Source organism: Labrus bergylta, chromosome 7 (assembly GCF_963930695.1).
Source record: "Labrus bergylta chromosome 7, fLabBer1.1, whole genome shotgun sequence".
NCBI classification, from domain to species: domain Eukaryota; kingdom Metazoa; phylum Chordata; class Actinopteri; order Labriformes; family Labridae; genus Labrus; species Labrus bergylta.
The window spans coordinates 15992713-16014505 of NC_089201.1; the positions used below are offsets into that span (position 1 = coordinate 15992713).

The 21793-nt window shown below is 40.5% G+C and overlaps 1 protein-coding gene across 1 annotated transcript; it reads right to left on the bottom strand.

Annotated features, from left to right (window-relative positions):
- Positions 1 to 12264: 12264 nt before the first annotated feature.
- Positions 12265 to 21711, bottom strand: api5 (apoptosis inhibitor 5). Its single transcript, XM_065956876.1, has 14 exons — positions 21414 to 21711; positions 20102 to 20263; positions 19786 to 19879; positions 19599 to 19664; positions 18646 to 18797; positions 18113 to 18319; positions 17320 to 17424; positions 16685 to 16774; positions 15547 to 15728; positions 15342 to 15435; positions 15131 to 15187; positions 13844 to 13935; positions 13569 to 13711; positions 12265 to 12939 (listed from the first exon to the last, which is right to left on the bottom strand). The coding sequence occupies exons 1-14, from the start codon at positions 21483 to 21485 to the stop codon at positions 12863 to 12865; spliced, it is 1593 nt and encodes a 530-aa protein (XP_065812948.1). The 5' UTR covers positions 21486 to 21711; the 3' UTR covers positions 12265 to 12862.
- Positions 21712 to 21793: the final 82 nt, after the last annotated feature.

Sequence of the window (21793 nt, forward strand, 5' to 3'; positions counted from 1 at the left end):
GTATCAAATGTAGCAGATAACTTTTATAATGAGATATAAGAATGAGGTTACTTTCTTTTTTTTATGTGTCTTTAAGACTGAAAATACCCTCATGGTATCTTTCTGTAGATGTTGATTATTCAAATGGATAATAGTATTCTTAAGCTGTCCATGGTGCTGAAATGTCATTTGGAGCAGGAAAACCTCAAGATTATTACTTTTTTGTTGTTGTTTTTTTTAATTATTAACACAACTACACTAGGGGGGGGGGGACATTAGCAACTACTAACTTGCACATCCTTATGTCCACATTCCCACCATTCTTACCTGACCTCATCTGCCATTCTGCAATAAATATCCCTGTGCTTTCCTATTCACATCCTGTCAGCTTGTCGCTTCATAGCCCATTGTTCCTCTGCTGTCATGCTCAAGCTGAAAAGCTAAACGACTGTTGTACTGTTATATCGCCGTATTTTAGTTTGAACTTTGTGTTTTTATTAATTATAGATTTCTTAACCAGGTTAGTCCGATTGAGATCTCTTCAGGGGAGACCTGACAAAGAATAACAGCAACACATAGATTCAACAACAAAAACAATCAAACACATAAAGTACATATTGCCTGAAGCAGAGGTTACCAAACTTTTCATCCCATGACCCTCAAAGTAACAGGGCTAGAGATGGGGGACCCCCACCATCCTTGGAGGTGATTAAAGCACGCACACTAATAGGCCGATCCAAACACGGGCTTTACAACAGTACAACACAAGAAATTATATTCATTCAATGATTCTTTGAGCAATTTTTATTTATTAAATGAAGCGGACAGTGGCAGTTTGCAAACTTACAATTTAGGGATTGTTTTTATATCACTTTTATTTCAGCACAAATCTCACTTAACCACTATGGTTTTATTTTAAATGGAATAAATTTTGTGCACAATCATGAGTAAAATATGCAAGTTCAAAACATTTAAAAATTGTAATCTGTTTTTGAAAGGTATTTGAAACCCCCCTGTGGGTTCTGACCCTCACTTTGTGAACCACTGGCCTAATGAATATTATTATCAGCTAATATATTTGCATACAGAAAGCCTGGATTCAAGACTTCTTGCTCAGGATTTAAAAACATTTAGAGTAACTAAGATTATTTCTGCATTAATGACGAACTGAAAGGACAACTCATGTAAACTGAAGAGGCAAATTGGTCCATATCCAAAAGCAAAACAACATATTTGATAATCCAATAGCTGCTGTTAGACATCTAACATTAGCATTCAAGCTTAAGGTTAAGAAGTCTTCAGGTGTGTGTTTTAGTTAACCACCACTTCATATGGTCATGTTATAAAACAACAAATAATATCAGCATTCAACAACGTCCTAAAACTAACATTAGGTTCGAAAGGAAAGAATTGGTAGTGAGTGGTCATTAATAATATGTGTTGGAGTAGACTGAGCTTTTATGCTCATGGACCTCTTACTTATTTATTTAAGTACTTTCCCCCTTTAGAAATTCTACCTTTTGTGTGTTTTTGTCCTTTGTGAGTGTTTGTTTTTGTTGTGTTTTGAAAGTTTTGTATGTGCATGTAGTCATGCTGGGACAGCAGTAAGGACGATGTAACGCTTATCCCATGATATGATATGTGTGTCATGTTATTAAACAATTAAAATTCAAATAATATGTAAAATCCACTTCACCATGTTTCTCTAATACTAATATGTGTCCCTAGTCTGTCTACAAACCCCCCAATGATGAGAAAAGTTCATCCTCTCCGTCTTCTGCCTGCTCCACTTTTCAGACAATGTGTGCTCAAACAGGCCGTTTGGAGATTTTCCCTTCATGACATCACAAAGGGCAGTAACCCCTCCCCCAGGTGGGTGACACTCCCACAGCTAGGTGTTTGTTCTGCCCTCTGAGTCTGCCTTCACACTGTAAACAATAAGACATGGAGCGAGAAAGCCCAAGCCACTCAAGCCCTTCGAGAGAGGGGCGTGGTAAGACACAGCTCATTTACATTTAAAGCTACAGACACAGAAACAGCCTGTTCTGAGCAGGGCTGAAATAGAGGGGTTTATAGGCATGATCAAATACAGGATCAGAGTGGATTTAGAACAAGAAACTTCACACACATGTTTTGAGGAGCTCTGAAACTTTTTTTAAAATTTGATGAAAATTAGGATGATATGTGACATTAAAAAAAATAGTAATTTGTTTGTTTTGTTTTATTTATTTGTTGGTGTTTATTCCTTTTTTTGTCTCCTACTACTGCCCCCTTTTTACTACTGATAAGCGTCCTTGGGTTTCTTGAAAGGCGCTATATAAATCCAAGCTAGTATTATGTGTGTGTCTATATAGCCTATGACAAAGCTGTCAGCCGCTTCCTAGCTTCATGGTGAGGGTCTTGTTTGCTTTTTGCAAGTCATAAAGAGGTATCAGCATTCATTTAAGTCTGTTTTATGACAAGCTAAACGATAATGTTATCATGACAGATAATGTTAGCATTAAACCACAACTTAGCTTAATTTTAGTTTCCAAGCTAAAACTAGGTTAGCTAGGAAATCAAATGTTTCTATTTGTGTCATTTATACAGACAGCGGCAGTAGCCTATAATCTTTCCAGCCACTTTCTATAGCCTAGCTAGCTACTTCCTAGCTAACTTTCGGTTGGTTTCCTAGCAACAACTTGGTTAGCTAGGATTAAGTTGTTCCTTTTTGTGTCATTTGAGCACATTATGGAGACTGAATGAACGCTAAGCTTGTTGTCTGACAATAGTTATCAGGTTATTAAATGTGTTTAAACTTGAAGCGAAAGGGAAAATGTCACCGTATGAATATGGTCAAACGGCGTCTATCAACCGGAAGGTCGAGGGTTCGATCCCCAGCTCGTGCAGCAACATGTCCAATGTGTCCTTGGGCAAGACGCTTAACCCCGAATTGCTGCCGCTTCCTATGAATGTGTATGAACAGGATTAGTTACTTCTGATGGTCACTTAACATAGCAGCCTCTGCCATCAGTGTGTGAATGTGTAGGTGTGACCTGCGGTGTAAAAAGCGCTTTGAGTAGTCAGAAGACTAGAAAAGCGGTATATAAGCTCAAGTCCATTCATCATTCATCTCCGTCTTACCGCGTTGGAAAAGTGAGCTCGTTCATCAGCTTAACTAGTAAAATGTGAACGTTTTAACTGTCTATCTGTGAGTCGTGCGTCTGAGTTCAATCTGAGTCTCTGCAGAGCCATTACACTGTGTTGTTAAAGCAATTATTTGACAAATGTTCCGAGGAGCGGCCTCTGTAAAACTCTGTTACTGCTATTATTTTTTGACAGGCCTCTGACTCATTTGCTGCCCAGGAAAATATCGTGACTGCTAATTGATCATGAGCATAACGGAGCAAAAGTGGCAATAAATTCACCAGAAACACTACAAAACTGCAATCTACAAGTTTTTTTAGGCCAGCCAGAGGGGGTATTATGGAAATTATAACCACAGTAAACCATACATCTCCAAATGAGGTTAGTTTGTAGCTTAAAGGAGACAGAAATGAGGGAATCCTCATATTCAGCACACACACATAAATCCTATTGGATTTTTTAAATAGTTGCAAATATCAATTTTAAATACACAAACTTTATTGAACAGCTTGGCCAAGATTTATAAAATCTATGTAAAAAAATATATATTAAAAAGGAGACTTTAAAAAAAAAAAAAAAAAAAAGCCCCAAGTGGCTTTTATGAGCTCCCACAATATATGAAGATCATTATCAGCAGCCAAGGACACTTTTCTCCGAGACATACATTGTTATTGATTCATGCACAGCTACAAGTTTAGATCCCCCCCCCCCCCCCCCCGATTCTGAATTGTCAAGCTGGTTGTTTAAAACCTTGGTTAAGTGTTACCCTTGGTTAAGTCACAAGTGTTTTTCAAGGCTTGCAGAAAGAAAGTGAGATTGTGTTTCTATGTGTAATATCCAAGGAGATAAGGAAATACAAGAGTGAAGAAGAGCAAAGGAGATAAATAGAAGCAGGGAGGGGGAGCAGCAGGCGGAGTGACTGTAGCAAAAAATACTTCTCCATTAGGACTGAATTAGACCTTATGATTCATCCTCTTGAATTGAGAAACACATTTCATATGTCGTAGGAAGTTGTATCTCCCGTCTGGTTGCTATCTAGCACTACACCTTTCAGGTTTTTTTTGCTGTGAAAATGTTGTGCCAAACAGACACAAAAAAAGGGTGTGAGTGTTGTTTTGGACGAGGTAGGGGAGTGTGTGATCAACAACAAAGCGGAAAGATGCTCCAAACACATGAATATACCACTAACCTGCTCAGGTTTTTGTGACACTAAGGTGGCTGGTCCAACCGGGACTAGTCCAACTGGGTGTCTATCCAGGGTTCAAGCGAAACGTCTGGCCTTGAGTCGCCTTGGAGCAACCTTGACTGAGTCCTGGAACTTCAAGGAGGCTCTGTTGTTGGCGCTGACCTCTGTGAATGAAGGTTTAAAAAAATAAAGTTTTCTCACAGAAATCAATAACAATATATTTGAGGGGGAAAGGGAACAATAAGAACCAGTGTTGTTGCAGGTACACGCTTTGGGACTCTGAGATGTGTAATAGAAGGAAAAAAAGGTGGGGTGGGGACCAACATGGGGAGAAATGTATCATAGAGGACGTCATCAGCACCGATGGAAGTCACGCAGCATTCAGGGGTCAGTGCCAAAGCTGACGACAGAGTACGAGCGACAGAGATCCTGGGTGTGACTAAGACACTCTGACCATGGAAAAACAGTGTGTGTCCTCCTTTCCTCCTCCATAATAACATAAACACACAAGGCACACAGCCTGTTAGAGCAGAAATGTTATACATGATAAAAACATGAAAACGTATCTCCCACCTATACAGCCAGCTGAGCTTTAAACCCTCCACCTTGTCCTTTTTTTTAAAGCATGTCAAGACAATAGTAAACCCTCTTAAACGTTTGTCTTTGCTGTATCATAACCCCTGTCTTTTCCACTTGGTCTGCACTCAAGAGTCTGTGTGTATTAGTGTGTGTGTCGTTGTATACACACAGGTCCTTTTAATTTGTTTGATGTCCCCTCCCATCTGCCTCGTGGGTTTCCATTCTGACTTACAGGCTGCTTCTTTCTAGGAAACAGAGGGTGTTTTGGTCTGATGTTTACCATCGGGCCCCAGTAGTGCATACAAACTGAAAACAGAGGGATTATTGTTGCCTTTCCCAGCGTGTAGCTGTACGTATGGAGACATCACGACTATGTTACACTGACCTTGGGAACGGTTTCATGTCGTAGGCAACGAGGCAGAGGGAGGAGATTCAGACACCCGAAAATGTGGTCATTTATTTACACCAATTTGCAGTTCACATACATGGCAAGACAAACTCAAGTAGCCTCACAAGGACCTGAAATGTTGACACATTCTTTCTTGGCCCTAAAACTAAAATCTTTCTTTTATTATAATTTTTAGTTGTTAGCAAACGACCTCCAAATGCATCAAACAGAAACAGATATATCTGATGCTATATTGTGCAAGGAAGATGGTGGTTTAGTTTGATATCATAAGTGAAATTATTTTTAATATTTTAGAGTTTATTTATGCTTTTATTCTGATAGAGGGGGCAGTTTTGCTCTGGATGAGGTGTATATAGGCAGGTATAGGACAGGGGGGCACCGGGGAATATGGATGTTTGTTTTTAACAACAGGGACTCAGGACATGCTACAAGGACATGAAGACCATTAATCATTCATTTTTAGCCAAAGTATTCAATAAACAAACAAAAAAAAACGGTGTTTTATTTATGTCTGGACATTGAAAATCTCTTTGGTTTCTGCATGTGAACCGTTCTCCACATGACCTGCATGTGGCCGGTTACACTCTGGTTTTGGTCTTTCACAAGTTGAAAAGGCCAAATCACCACTAGACATTCTGCATATGTCGTCAATACAATCAAACCGTTTTTTTTTTTTTTCATTGTAAAAGGGGCAAAGTGCAACATTAAATATAAATGCTGCCATTTAAAGCATTGTACTAGACAAGGTTTAAAGCTAATTTCCATCAACCTTATGTAAAGCCACCTTTGCCATTATTTAAAATACCATAATACATTCAGAAATTGGCTCACTATCTAGAAGTGTTATAGTCGTTAACTAAAATAAATTCAAACTGGTAAGCTAGTAATCAGTAGTCTCATGTTAATGACACTCTTGTCAGCTTGTTGTCTTCGTTTTAAGTGATTATTTTATTCAGTAAGGTAATGTAAATGTAAATCATAATACTTTTGAATGTGGCAACTATTTGAAATATGGATGAACTTCAGATCCCTGTGGGAGCATTTAACACTTATATTTACATGTCCCCTAGTTTTTCTATTTCCTGTATAAGGTTAATGGGGGGGGAAAAAAAAGAAAAACTAATAGAGGTTTGAAACGATAGACTCCAGGTCCACGGGAACCCTCTCCAGGTGTACTAGCTGGAACCATTTTGTATGGAGTGTGTACAGAGGGATGGCTGGACAGGTTTTGTTTGAATTTGAGGCCCAGATTAAGAAACCCTGCGCTCTCCTCCCTCCCCTCCCCCTATTTATTTTTCCATCTCTCCTGCCTAAATGATGTCAATGGAAGCAGAGCTATTGTGCTATTTATAGAAGCCCCCCCCCCTCCTCCTCATCCATCCCTCCACACACACACACACTCTCTCTCTCTCTCTCTCTCTCTCTCTCTCTACACTACCCTCCCTACACACAACACCAACCATCCTTAGCATCACATGCTCGGTTGGGAGCTCTGCTGCACACAATAAACCACGTCAAGAGAAGAATCCGCATGAATCGAGCCTGAATATTTATGAACGGCTTTGTCACATGTACCCACAAGCAAGCACGCGCATGCGCATAAACCCCCCCCCCACCCACCTTTAATATGTGTACTGTATGTGTTTGCTCTCCATGCCTGGTTATTGCGCGTTCAGCTGTACTTCCCTCTACAGGAAAAAAAAAAAAGAGAGAAAGAAACCCCACTGAGAGGGACACCAGCTTCTTCATTCAATCATAACGTGCAGTCATTCATTCATCCATTCATCACTTTCCCACTCACTCATTCACACAATTCCTCCCGCAGAGTTTGTGAATGGAGGTGAAATGGGATGAATGTGGGAAGCCACCTGTTTTTTTGTGATTTTTTTTTGTGCGTCCCTCTTCACAGTTGGAATCACCAACTCGTGTGTGCGTGTTTGCGCGTGCGCACAATGGGGGGGGGGGGGGTGTTGGTATAAGTCTAAGGGGACAGTAGTGTACACTGTGTTCCCTGGGTATGATTTTTGGGAGCTCTACAGACCAAATAACACCCCCTCCCTCCTCTTCCTCTCTTTCTCTCTCCACGACTCGTTCTGTCTCTTGACATTCACATGCTATATTACGTAACACAGTTGTGGTTGGTAAGGGGGAGGGGTGGAGTTGAAAGCTGGAGGAGTCGTCCAGGAAGGGGGGGGGGGTGTTTTAAGTCTCCTTCCATCACAAATAAATGCACGGTTTGCTGCACAAGCGTCTTTGATTGAGGAGAACTCATGAGGTCTGTTTTTTTTTTTTTTTTTTTAAAGACTGTCTTCTATTTCTGAAAGGCGGCCGTGATATAAATAAAATACACCCCTCCCCTTCACGAAATCTGTCATCCACACACATCCACTCTCACATTCAAAAAAAAAAATATGGTCAACTGAGTCGTGTAAATATCCATAGGGTGAATGACACATGATGCTGCTGTCTAACGGGACGGAATCTGTTTAATCACTATTTTTTTGTCATTTTAAGATGAACTTGTTATGATAACTGAGTTACATTTGGTGTTGTTTCTGCCTTTGGCGAGGCGAGGAGGTAAAATCTTCAAATATTTTATTTTGTTGTGATCAAAGTGTCCTCTAGGCGACACGAGCGCGCATATTTCCTTGCACCTTTTTTCTTTCTTATCGTGCAAGAGGAGGAATTTTTTAAATACGGTCTTCAGAGCTATACTCATATCCAGCAGCAAAGTGTAGGCTGCTCGGTATTTATAGCGATAGTGTGTACATCCACGGCGATCACACGTGCAGCAGCCGCTTCCCTGCACTCCTGCTGAAGTTGACATGTTAACACTCACTGGCTGCTATATTTAGCCCAGCCTCACAGTGCTGTTACTATTCCCAGCATTGTACATGAGGGGGCGGACGGTGCAGGGTGTTTTTTTTTTCTTTCTATAAAACGGGAAGAAATAAAAAATCCCTTTTCACGACAGATTTTTTTTTTATTTGCCACTGATAAAAGTGGCCACCAAAATAAAAGAATCCACGAGTGAAGGGCGATAGGAAGTGTTTGAATTGGTGATAAATAAATGCTTAAACAGAAACATGCTGATCGTGTTGGACGCCTCTAAGGACTTTTGTGAGTAGCTGACCTTTACGAAGTCAACAAGACACGCTAAAGAGATTTCCACACATCTTAAATCATCATCTATCAAGTCTTTATAATGTCTACCTGTACAGACCTGGTAATATAGGGATCTTAAACTCACACCTGAAGCACCAGTGTTGAGTAAACGCCACATTAAAACTCTTGTGTTTTCAAAAGGAAAGTAGAACTTCTACACTTCAATTAAATGTATTTGCATTTAGGTTTTTGTTAAGCAAAGCTCTCCTTAGATGCATTTTGGGTAAGGGATGCCAGTTGAAGTAGATTTTCAGCACCATGGAGAGCTCCCATTTGAGCTCCACTTGCCAACACTCAAGAAATTCTCGAGATTTTCTCTCTCCTAACACCAACTTCTTCTAGATACTGTAGGGAATTTGTTGGGGGGGGGGGGGTGTCCTGATGTGTCCTTGAGCAAGACACTTAACCCAGAGTTGCTCCCACTGCTTTAGCGGCGGCGTATGAATGTGTATGAATGGGAACAAGAACTTCATATTAAATGTGTAATCCCTGAAAAGTGCTGTAGATCAAATATGGATCACACAGAATCGGGATGGTGGTAGTTTAGCTTTAAAATGTTCATGTTGCCTAAACTCAGCATCCTCTTTTCAGGACATATATCTTGGATGAATGTTCTCTGTGGCATTCTGTTGTTCTTTCCAACTTAAATAGCAGCCCTAAACGCAACACACGACAAGAAGAACCAGAGTAGGCTTACACGTGAACGCACCGTGTACAATTACAATAGTTTGGCCTGAACTCAGACACGATTATAGTCTTTTCTGAAACCTTTTGACTATTCAAAATCTAATTGAGCATCTTTAAATGTATAGATAAAGTGCGTTTTCAGGAGTGGGCTGTTGGGCTACAGTAAGAAGGCCTTATTTATTATCACCACCACCCACTCCACCCTCAAAGGTTGATAACAAAGTGAGGAAAACCCATCGACTTCCACCAGGTGCTTCAGGACTATTGATTTACCTTCTTTACCTTCACTTCTTCTCTCACATGGACTCGTACAGTCGCTCCTCCCTCCTCTTTCTCTCACTGAGGGTCGTCTTCGCTTCTTCTCCCGCTGCTGCCGCCCACTCCTCCTCCTCCACCACTTGATTATTTTCAGCTCCGTGTGTGTGTGTGTGTGTGTGTGTGTGCAAACGCATGTGCCATGCATAGGCTGACTCGCTGACTGACTGGCTGGATGACTGGTTGGTTGGTTGGCTTGCTGGCGGGCTGGTTTGGGAAATACCTGGTCACGATCAATGACGAGAGGGTTTATCTTGGTTGCATACCGCCCTCTACTGTCCTGAAACGAGAACTGAAACCAAGACCTTAAACGCACCATGGAGCCTGTGCCAAAATATGTACAGTATCTGAACGAAAAAGGGGAGAAATTAGAAACACAAAACTAAAACAGAGTACACGTATGCAGTGTAAAGATGAGTTTGCAACAATAAAATGAGTCACAGAAGCTTTTATGACTGTTCTCACATGAATATACACTTAAATACACGAGTTTTGCCTCCAATTTTAAATCTGTTTGGTGGCGTTTTAGCTTTAAACAAACGGTGTACTGACTGATGATGGTATGTGAATAGTATCTGACAAACAAAGCAGGTCAATTATCACTATTTTCGTCCCGGTTGATGAATTAAGGAGGACATATTAATATTATTATTACTATTATTATTATTATTATCATCATCATCATCATTATTTTTTTGTTCTCCGGACCGCAGTGCTCATTCACACCGCTTAGCCCAAGCAGAAAAACAAAGAGAGACAAAAAGACATCATGAAAGCTTTAAGTGACTCGTTGGGTTGGGGATAAAAATAGATTTGGTTGCTCTGCGAGGAAAACCCTGGTCTCGATCGCCCTCTAGAGGGGAGACACTGTCAAAACATGATGAAATACACTGACGGAAATTGTTGTTTTTTCCTGCTGTTTCCAGCGATAAAGGTGCAGAAATGTTCAACAGTGTGCGCTTAAAACTCTGAAATGTTTCAAGTTAATCCCGTGCCTTTAATGCTACACTCATGAGCTAGTTTAAGAGACATTTCTGCCATTTTAAATTGTATTTTTGTTGATTTATTTTGCACTTAGGACATCTTAGTTAACATCTTTCTCAGCAGAAAAAGATGATGATCTTCCTTAAGGGGATGATTAAACAAAAAAAATATTTGCTGCATTACCGTAATTCTCGTATTAACGTCGCAACATCAAAAAAGCGTACTCTGGCTGCATTTGTGTCACTTAATGATATGTTACCTTTATGTCAATTGTTAATGGAGGTTTAGTTTTAGCCAGACATGTCTCTGTAAAATTCTGCCACAGAGTCGATTCAGAAAACTGAGAGTCTGAGCACCCCTCCTCCTCCAGAGCATCCACCTACACACAGCAGCGCACACGTGTCTCCACATGCAGATCTGTAGCACCCACTGAGAGCGCGTTCTCTCTCTCTCTCTCTCTCTGTATGTGTGTGTGTGTGTCTTTTCTATCTTTATGAGAGCCGGATTTGTACCCTTTTTATTTATTTATTTTTGCACAAGAAGAATGAATAAGATCTGGCGCCGAATGAGTAACAACAACAGCCTGATGTGATTGAGAGGTAATGCTAAACAAATAAAAGTCACTAAAGTAACTTCAGGATTTGGATTTGACTTGGATCTAGGCATGAAGTGATCCCATAACTTTGACACTGGATACACTTGTGTTTATTTTCTATTTTTGATTTATTGACTTTGACGGATTGACACAAAACCCACTTCTTGAAAAACCCCCAAAAAACAAATGATGTTAAGAAAAGTGACATTTACCTTTTCAATCTAACAAGGAATCTCTGCCTAAGGTTCAGCTCTATTAGAAAACAGATTGGAGACTTAAATAGTAGTTAGTTTTGTATTTGATTTATTTGTATTTTTATAAACACCTGTAATTTTCTTGCTCATTGCACACTGCACTTCCACTTTTATCACTTATCTGGATGCTACATCTCTGCTGAACTTTCATGTTTTTTGTATTTATGCACCTAATGTTAGTTGGATTATTTCTTAGTGTTGTTTATGTATTGTGTGTTTCCGGCTGCAAACAAATATCCCTGTGGGGACGATAAACATACTGTTGACCTTTGTATACCTTCGGCAAGTTTTGTATTTAGTAAATTTGCAGGTTTTAGTATATGTATATTTTTATGTTACACTACCAAAATGAGGCATCTACAGGTTTGCTCCAACAGTATTTTGTTGTACTTTTACAGTTACATAAAGATATCGTAATCTTAAAAAATTAACTGAATTCAAACACTTAGATTCTGAGGTTGAAGTTCATGTTTTAATGGGGGGATTTCCATAAAGTTAGGGCTGGGGTTAAAGTCTACCTGCTCAGGAAATGCCGCACAGATTTGGTTGGAGTGTCCGTTTCTTTCAACAGGTCTGAGTTTTTTGAGTGGACTAAATCTAATCAATGAAAAGGTTCTCAGAAGTTTATGTAATGTGTGTAGGAAAATGTGTGCATTAGTTAACGTGCAAAAAAGAGCCTGCACCACCAGCATGTGTAAAAAAAAAAAAAAAGGCTTGTTTGTGTATGTGTATTCTAAATGTACATTGTGTGCTAACACTAGCTCCGTCCACACGGCTCTGGTACAGATAGAGGTGTAAAGGAAAGGCAGGAGAGTGGAGAGGATGAACGGGTGAGTGACTTAAAGGAGGCCGGGAGAAGAGAGGAACGTTCAGGAAATGTTTTGAACATGAAATACAAAATTCTACAAAGAGAAAAAAAAGCTAAAAAGGTGAAACTGTGTAGAGTTGTGGGCCGAGGCTGAAAAATGCTCCAAAAAGACCAGAGTTCATACTTCCATACAAGTTTATGATAAAAATCCAATGAAACAACATCATTGATTCATACAAAGTAGCATAGTCATCCAATTCAACTTAGGCTCTATTAAAAAAAAAGAAAACAAGATTAAATAAAAAAGGTAGAAAGAAATGCATTCATCAACATGTTGCAAAACGAGAGGATCTTTATCTTTTCCTACGACAATCTGACAAAAATATTCATCAGTTACAACTTGGCAGTCTTTTGTTCCACAAAAATACACAATATTTAAAAAAAAAAAAAATTACAGAGGAGGAACTAAAACATTTAGATTTACTTGAACTATCGCCTTGGCCAAGAGGAACACGCGGAGACAAATGTTAAAAAGTCTGAGACTGCTGTCTGAAGACTGGAAATTGAACCCACACCGCCGTCCAAAAAAGACATGTGGAAAAAAAAAAAATCTGGATGAGTGGGCTGGAAGGTGGAAAGATGTGGAGACCAGTTTTAAAAAAAACAAAAAAAAAACAGAAGAGTAGGTGACCGATAGTCCATGTTGGGGAGGAAAAGATCTCGATGTGATGCAGTTCAATGAGCAATCTGTACTGTGGATGTGTTTCGCAGCGTCTCAGTAGAGCCGGCCTCGGCTCCTGTTGCCTCTGGCTCCAAAGCCTCGTCCTCGGCCGCCCCTGAACCCACCACGCTCTGGAGTCAGACAAACAAACAAACAGGTTTGTGGTTAGTTAGTCGTTTTATTTTATCCTGGAGAATATTAGAGTTGACGCCCACAATAGAGGAAGGAGCAAACACACAGACAGATAAACTTTGCATCTACTTATTGCACGGTTTCCAAATCAACCCAAACTCATCATTTTTGTACAGCAATGTCTTGTCCCTTAAGCAGATAAATAATGACCAGCTTAAACATTATGGCCCCCTAAGCGATACAACTGCTCAACCATAAATCCATATACCGATATGATACCACTATTTTAAACTTTGAGGTGATAACAGTAAAAAAAATTTTAAAAAAATAAAAAAATAAAAAAATCAGGCGACATTGATACCTGCTTTGATAACACAACAACAAAAATGAAATCCTGAGCCTCCCTTATTGGGTCGTTTCTTTCTTGTATATTCAGAATGGCGACTCACTAATTCACTCTCAAGTCTGAGGAAGAGCATGTCGGCTTGAAACATCGCTTGTCAATAATCTACATCAAAACTCAGTAATACAACCCTAATGTGCAACACAATCTAAAAGAAAAGGTGAACATGCTTGACTGAATAAATAATTAAAAAAAAAAAAAAAGGTGTCACCGAGTGTTCCTCACCGTAGCTAAAATTGCCAATGGTGGCGCTGTACTTGCCGCTGGGGGGGTTGTAGATTTGCCGTGCGTCCCTCCGGTGCTGAGGAGAGATCTGTTTTTTTGTGCTGCCTCCGGAGCCCATCTCCTCACCTGACGGACGCTTGGGTCTGAAAACACACGGAGAAAGAGTTGATGATTAACACACTGTCAGCTGATGTGTGGTCGGCGTCTAACAGCTAGACCAGAATTTCGTCTCTATATCACTTGACGTCTGCTACAAGAAGCGGGAGCAGACTTACGCTGCTGCTGCTGCTGCTGCCTCTGCCTTCTGGACCGGTTTCCAGGACAGAGTGACTGTGCTCTTGAAGGACGGCGGGTTATGGAAGAGATCCTGGAACAAATTGGAAAGAGGGTGACACATTAAACAAAAGGACAAACAGCATAAAACTTCAATTAACAGCCCAGACTTTTATTTACTTCAGTTTAATAAATGACCCTTCCTTTCATTGAGACGGGCCTTTAATTATTTTCAAACACAACTCGTGCACAGCAAAGAAAGACTTTAAAGTTGTACATTTTCTCCAGAGAGAACGTCTTAATGTGCAATAAATTAGGAGATTGATACATTTGTTTAATCACAAATCATGTATTTCATCTCGCTGTGTAAGACAGCCAAACCATACCAACCTGCTGCTGTGCTGACGAGGGGGAGACACCTTTATTATATTTTTGACGCCCAAACTCATCAACATTTAATGCAAACAGGCCTCTTATTGAGAGCTGCCTTAAATCGACAAAATGTGCAGCAACATCCGCTTAGTAAAAAAGACTGGGCCTTAAATTGGGATGGGCTTTTATCTGAAGTTTTACAGTAGATATATTTAAAAAAAAACATTACTTTCATCAAATAATTGAGTAAAGGCAAGGCACAAATACAAGTGTAAAATATCCAAATACTGATAAAATAGGAGTTCATCAAATCAATGAGAATACAATTATTTGTTATAGAGACTGAAGAAGCAATTAGATTACATAATAATTGCGTGTGAAGTGCAATGATTGTGCAAACACTTTAAAATCTATTCTTAAAATTAATGGGGAGCGAGTGCAGAGATTTTAAAATCGGAGTGATGTGCTCCATTTTTTTGGTCCCAGTCAGATTTCTAGTCGCAGCATCTTGAATACGCTGCAGCTGTTAAGGGCTAGGAAGTCCAGAACCCAATTAAAAAGTTGCAAAGATTGTGAAATTGTAAGTCTCCATTGGCAGTTTGTAAATCAACAAGGTTCTGTTTGTGTAATTGCAGAAGATTGTTTTAATACTCAGAGGTTTTTAAGCTTCTTCAGCGCTGTTTTAAATGAATGAGGGTCGTCCCTTAAAACACTCAAAGCCTTGCCTGTGAAGCCACTACGAAAACATCATAATAAACAACCTGTGCACATTTAAATTTGTTGTTGTTTTTTTTTTGTTATTATTAATATTATTTTTTTTTTTTTATCTAGTACGTGTGTATTGTGTTATGTTGACTTCTATCACGAGACAGGCTGCCTAGTGTCTTTGCTCCCTCAGTGTTAATGATTCCGCTCACCTTGATGAGGATGTTGATGTTATTTGTGATCTTCAGGGCCACCACTTTGATCTTGTTCTAATTGCAAAAAAAAAAAAAAAAAAAAAAGGCGAGTTAGTATTTCATATATTTAACAGCAGAACATTTAAGAGCAGAAAACATTTGTTTGCATTTTTGTCGACTTTATGCAGAGGTTTCCTGCAAACAATCGTATATGAACATGATGCGTTACCTCGTCTGTCTTCAGAGCGTCTCCCGACTTGCCTTGCAGTGCTACTCGCAGCTGTCTGATATAAACCTGCAGGCCTCTGGCAAAATACTGTAACCTGATGAACACAAACACAAGAACATTCAGTGCCAATTGAAAAGACTCCTCAGTGTAAACATTCACTTCACTAACTGAGCTCTGGGACACTTCTTTCAGAGTCATTCCTCACCTGATCTTAAAGTCTTTGAGGCGCTCAGCGTCCACTTTGTCGATGAGGAAGTCCGGCAGCTTCTTGCCCAGCTGGTGGAAGCCGAAGAGGAGACACTCCACGTAGCTGAACTGCAGTTTGGGCTCCTCGTTTGCTGGGTTCTCTCCGTTCTCCACCTCCTCTGGTGGCAGAGGCATGTACTCCTGAACAAATCGAAAAAGGGAGAAAAATTAAAGACACAACTTTGTGTCTGCGGTCGTTTCAGATGCTTAGAGTAAAAAAAAGAGACAGGTGGAGTATGGGTACAAAAGTTAAGACTAAAGGTTCTTCATGAGATCAAGTTGTGTCCTCAATCTAAAACATGTAAACCAGGTTTGAAAGGGAACCCTTTGTTACCCCTGTAAGTTTGATGCAGTTTTTAATCAATTTTTTTTTTTAAAAAAAGGACCTTATAGTGGCTGAACAGGCTGATAAATCTGAGCATATGCATCAAACAAACTTGTTGAAATCAGCACTTTATCACCTGGAAGCACCTTTCTTTAATCCTTCAAACTCTTCAGCAGTGAGTCAGATGAAACATTTACAGCAGGTTTGGCAGGAGCCAAGATATTCCACCACTCAAGATTTTTGTGATTTTCACATGACTTGTCAAATTCTTATTTTTTTTTAAAGGCTCATAGGCAATCTTTTGAAACTTAAAAAATATCTATCTAGTGGGCACCTGTGGCCTAGTGGTTCGTGTGTGGGCCCCATGTGCAGAAGCTATAGTCCTCCGGACAGGCGGCCCAGGTTCAAGAAACTCGTGGCTGGCGCTCCCCCCCCCCCTCTAACTCTATCCAGTGTCCTATCTGTAAACTAAAAAGGCATGAAAAGCCCCAAAATCTTTATTCAAAGGCCTTGTTCATGTTTTCTGAAAAACTAATTCTGGGGTGTTACAGCATTTGGCCTTCATTATTTACTTCCCGACAAAGGCTACTGCGTAAAATTGATTGAAATGAATTCATAACAATGATTGCCACATTGTTTTATGATCCCAAAGTTGATATCTACCTTTCTTTCATTGTAGAACAGTACATATATCTGCCCGTCTGTATTTGATCTAAGAATAAATCCACTAGTGTTGCTTTCTGTCCATCAACAGGACTCCAGGTTCTCTTACCAGCAGCTTGGTGAACAGCATGTTGAGGTTGCTCTCCAGCTTCTCCATGTCTCCGCAGAACGGACTCATCTCAGCCAGCAGCTTCAGCACCTACACACACACACACACACACACACACACTTAGCAGATCTCCTCACACAGTGTAATGCGCATTGCTAATGAGAAACAGTGTTGTGTGGAGCCGACTAATGACCCATTAACAGCATGCAGTTGGCTGACACCTCTGACAGGTGGCTGCCACGCTGACTTTGTTTACTACAGCCGCTCACCAAATGTCAGACGTTAGGAGCATAGACCCCACACCGGCGGACATATTGGTCAGGCATCTTAACGATAGACGTGCTGATTCATGCTGAATAGATCACGTTTGAGAAACAAGTCTTTTTTAATCTACAACGCTGAAGAATTACTGTTAATTTGAGTGCACATAACAGAGTGATGAGGACTGTTTTATGCTGGAAGGTTGTGTGTTTACCTATTTTATGCACACAACCTTTCACTTTCACAAGAGCAGCCGGTGTATCGCCTCTGAAATCGGATTATTTTGTACTTATGATTAATCCCTTATGTCTTTTTTGAATCCAAGCTGTACAAATTAATTAACGTTCTGACAAGTAACTTAAACCAACACTCACCTCCAACTGAATGTCCAGCTCTGCCACAGGACTCGTCAGGGCGCTGAGGTTTGGCAGGACGTGTTCACAGAAGTAGGTTACAAAACGTGTGGAATGGACATTTTTCTGAAGGACAGGAAAGAACAAAGTCGGACAAGTTTACACTTTAATTTTAGGGAACAGTGATGCTTTTAGATGAGTCTTAAAATAGCTGTTATGCAGAGCTGCAGAGATTTTTAAAATAATAGACGAATAACAGCTGCTTCTACAATATGTTTAGACAATATCTGATCGGTTACAGCCTGAAGATTTTGATAATGTGTGAGACCCCACACCTGACTTTAATGATAAGTTTGGCAGTGTTGTCACTGTAATGTGTGGAGACCAGCGATATGACCCCAACCGCACACCACACACTGACAGATTCATTCACCAACAACCAGAGTTCAGACTCATAAACAGGAAATATTACAGAATCTCTCGCCGTCAAACTCAACCGTAAGAGTAAAACAAACATGACAGACAACGACCGGGGGGAAGAATTTGCGACAATTTTTGAGCTCCTTGCACAAAGAAAAAGGCAACACTATAAAGATAAAGATGTGTTGACGATTTGAACGTGTTAGAATGTGTAATATTTATGGTTTTGAAATCCGGGAAGTCCTTCCAAACACCTTACACCACATAACCAAATGAGCAGATAATCTGAAAAACCATTAAAAGAAAAGAAGGACTTTGCCAAAACCAGCCCGATTATCTTCTAGTGTAAATTCTGCTTAACTCGTTTGATGTTAAGTTTGTTAGTTGTACTCACCGAGAACAGGGGCAAGGCCTGGCGTGTGCACTGCAGCAGGCGATCAACAGTGTCGGGGTCGGCTGGGTTGAGAGCCTGCTCCAGGAAAGCCTGCTCCACCACCAGCTCCACCAGCTGCTGCCGGCCGTTCACCGTCTGCAGGATCCGCAGTCCTGACACGACGCGCATCAACAGCACAAACTCCTCTCCCGTCACATCCTCCAACACCTGAGGGAGAAGCATCAACATGTTTATTTATCGAGTCAACGCGCATCAAATGCTGCATCATATTTTGAGCTTTTTATGACAGAGTTCATTTCAAAAATACATGCGTTTTGCAACAGAGGAAACAAAGATTTAGTTAAAGTATGACATTAAAAGCTCATCACATCAACACCTTCATGGATAATTCAGCAGAACATTCAGGTTTTACCAGTCCAGAATTAGTCTCAACACATTATCATTGAATCTCTCAGTTTGACCTGAATTACCTGTCAGAATTAAACCGTATACACCCATGATCAAAGATCAGTAACTCTTCACCGTGTGCTCACCTTCTTTGTCTCTGCAAACACATACTCCTCCACCTCCTTTGTCATGACGTCCTCTGGCAGGGTCTTCAGTTTAGCCGACAGAAACTTGATGGCCCTTTCCCGCACGATGTCCTCGCCCTGCAGGACCTGAGAGAAGAGGCCTCCGAGAGTACCTGCATAACAACACACAGACGCAGAAGATGGTATTTAGTCCATGATTTCAATATATACAGTATATATATATAAATTATTGTGGACACAGCCGTACATTTTGTTGATTTAAATTTTTTTTCTAAATGTTCTTGGTGTGATGGATGACTACTCTGGGGGTCTTTTAAACTCATATCTGAATAGAAGGACGTTTGGAAGACGCTTACTGTAAAACCTGGTGTGTATGACTGCTTTTAATACCTATTTTCTTAATCTAAAAATAAGGCTCATCTTACACACCTGTGCAACCAATATACCAGAATAAAATGCTGACAACCTGATGCAATTGAAAATTCATACCCGTTCAGTGTGTATACTAGCTGATTGCAAGTTGTGCTGGCATTTCATAGCGTCACAGACCAGGCTGGATGAGATACTTTTTAACATCTCTAACAGATGGTTCTACCAGAGCGACACAGCTGCACACAAACGGAACATAGTGGACTTCGCTGAACACAATAGAAATTGTCACACAGGGAGACAGTTTAAACGTTTTTTTTCCTTTCTGGGATACCTGCCCAAAACAGACTGCGTCTTATTTGCTGATGAGATTTTTATTACAATACTCAAAACAAGCAACATCTTTAGTTTCACAAGGCCAAATACCTTAACTACACAAACAACAAATATGACAACAAACTTTCTCGACATATTGAGAAATGACATTCTTGATATCCCGTGGAGGCCTTATAAGAGTCAGAGACATTTTCATGGAGTCATTTTTCTCCTTAGACCTGAACAAGACCTGTCTGACATGCACTTACCCCTAGCATCCATCTTGAAGATTGAAATAAGTGCCACGTTCACTTGGTTGAACTCTGCTGTATCATCTGAAAGAACAAACAATTACAGGATCTTTAGAAGTAATTCTTCCAAGATAATAAATCCATAATAGCATAATATCACATCAAAATAAAGACGAGACGAACTGTAAAACATGAGATCTGATACCTGTCTGCAGGAGCTGAGTGAGAATATCTGCAACTCTGAGGATGTTGTCTCCAGTCGCAAACCGAGGGAGCTCCTTGATCGCCTGCCGCCGGATCTGGACAAAGACAAGTAAACATTCACAATAAGGGGGGGTATATTATGAAATAAATAAGGGTATGGAAACAATTATGAGTCCATTTAGTCAAGCAAAGAAAATCTAAATCGCCCCTAGAAAGGTCACTTTTACAACGAGTGATCTTAAAGGACAAGACAAAAGCCTGCACCCACCACAGAGTCTGTTAGGTACCCCGACAGAAACGTGTTCTAAAATACTCACCGACACGTCCTCATCTTCACAGAGATCAAGCTGGGCATTAATGGCCGCATCAGCCAATTCCGGAAAGTTGCCAAAGAACTTGGGAATAAACTGCGCAGCCAGGCGCTTCTCTTTCGCCCCCCCCTTCACACCATCCAAGATCACTTGGTATGCATCTTTGTGCTGCAGAATTACAATGTGAAAAAGAGGAAATTGATTGCATTGTCAAGACAAAGAAGCAGTATCACATTATGATTCATGCACAACCTCACAATATAATATGGTGCAGGGTATTTTGGTCCAAAACTCCAAGAAATACTGCATGTAGCTCACGGTTGTGAACATGCAGAGTCCAGTGCATGTGTGTAAATACACCACCGTGCACTGGGAATGCGCTTTAACTATCGTATGTGGGGACAGAACTACAATCTGAATAAGCCCCATCACTTGGATGGAAATGCTGGAGTTACAGTCTGTTATTGAGAGACATGCTTTTCTCACACGTGTCCAAATTACACAAATAGGAGACATGTATTAATTGGGGGATGTCAGAGTGGGGTTCCTACACACTGATACAATGAGAGGTGAAGGTGTGCAAAGTTTGTAATGAGTGCATAACAAAGATGTTGTGAAGCTGCAATGAGGGCAAGCACTCTCTTCTTATAGCCAGATGTCTGGAAATCTCAGTCCCTAGTAAGAAATACTTTATAGTTACTGGTACAAGCAAACTGGGTGATTAAAAATGTATTTCAAGACCATTTAGATTTAGACAAGATTTTCCCTTGGCAGAGATGTAGCACCTACCAGTTTACTGACCTGTGAATGACTGTTTATTGTGGCACTTCGGGGTTAAGTATTGAAGCAACTCAACATAATCGACGTCGAGTAACATCTACCTAGTGTTTCGGTTTAATCGGTGACCGTGTTAACTGGGGTCTCCGTGGTTGTCGTAGTTACGACAGGACTCAAGACAGACAGCGTCCCATGTTTCTTTTGTTTAGTTTTTCGAACACATCGTCACAATATCAAAATTAAATATTTATTTAATAAGAATATTTTTTTTAAAAAGAGAGGCATTAGTGGAGACACTTTAGGTTTACTACAGCTGCTGTAACCACGACAACCACAGTCGTCAGTTAACACGGTCACTCGTTTCAACGACACACCATCCACTAGCGTTACGTTAGCTAATGTTAGCTACATTAGCCTAGCGCAATCACAACAATGTTGGGTGGCTTTAGTTATACAAGTTATATAAACATGCTCACTGTCAAAGAAACACGATTATAGGAACAACGGTGGGACAAAATGGATATATTCGTCCTGTATTTACCTGGCTGAGGTCTTCCTTTGCATCAGCAAGGATCCCGTAGCTTCGATAGAGATCCTCAATAGTGACCGCCATCAGCGTGTCTGCCGCTCACAGATACAAGACTGCCGATAAAACCTCAGAAAAGACCCAATCAGGTGACCACGACTCTCTTTTGCGCGACTGCTGAACAAACAACGCCGTGTTTACTGGGTATGCGCTCTCCAGAAGGGGGACGGGGAGATGAAATTTCGAGAATCCAGTGAATGAACAACCCCTACTATCCGTCTTCCCGCACTGTTCTTATGGCGTGTTGGCTAAAAATGCTACGGAACAATGAGTAGGGAGCATGCGCGGGATAAGCGAATCACGCGGAGAGTTTTTTCCACACGTGACGACTAATG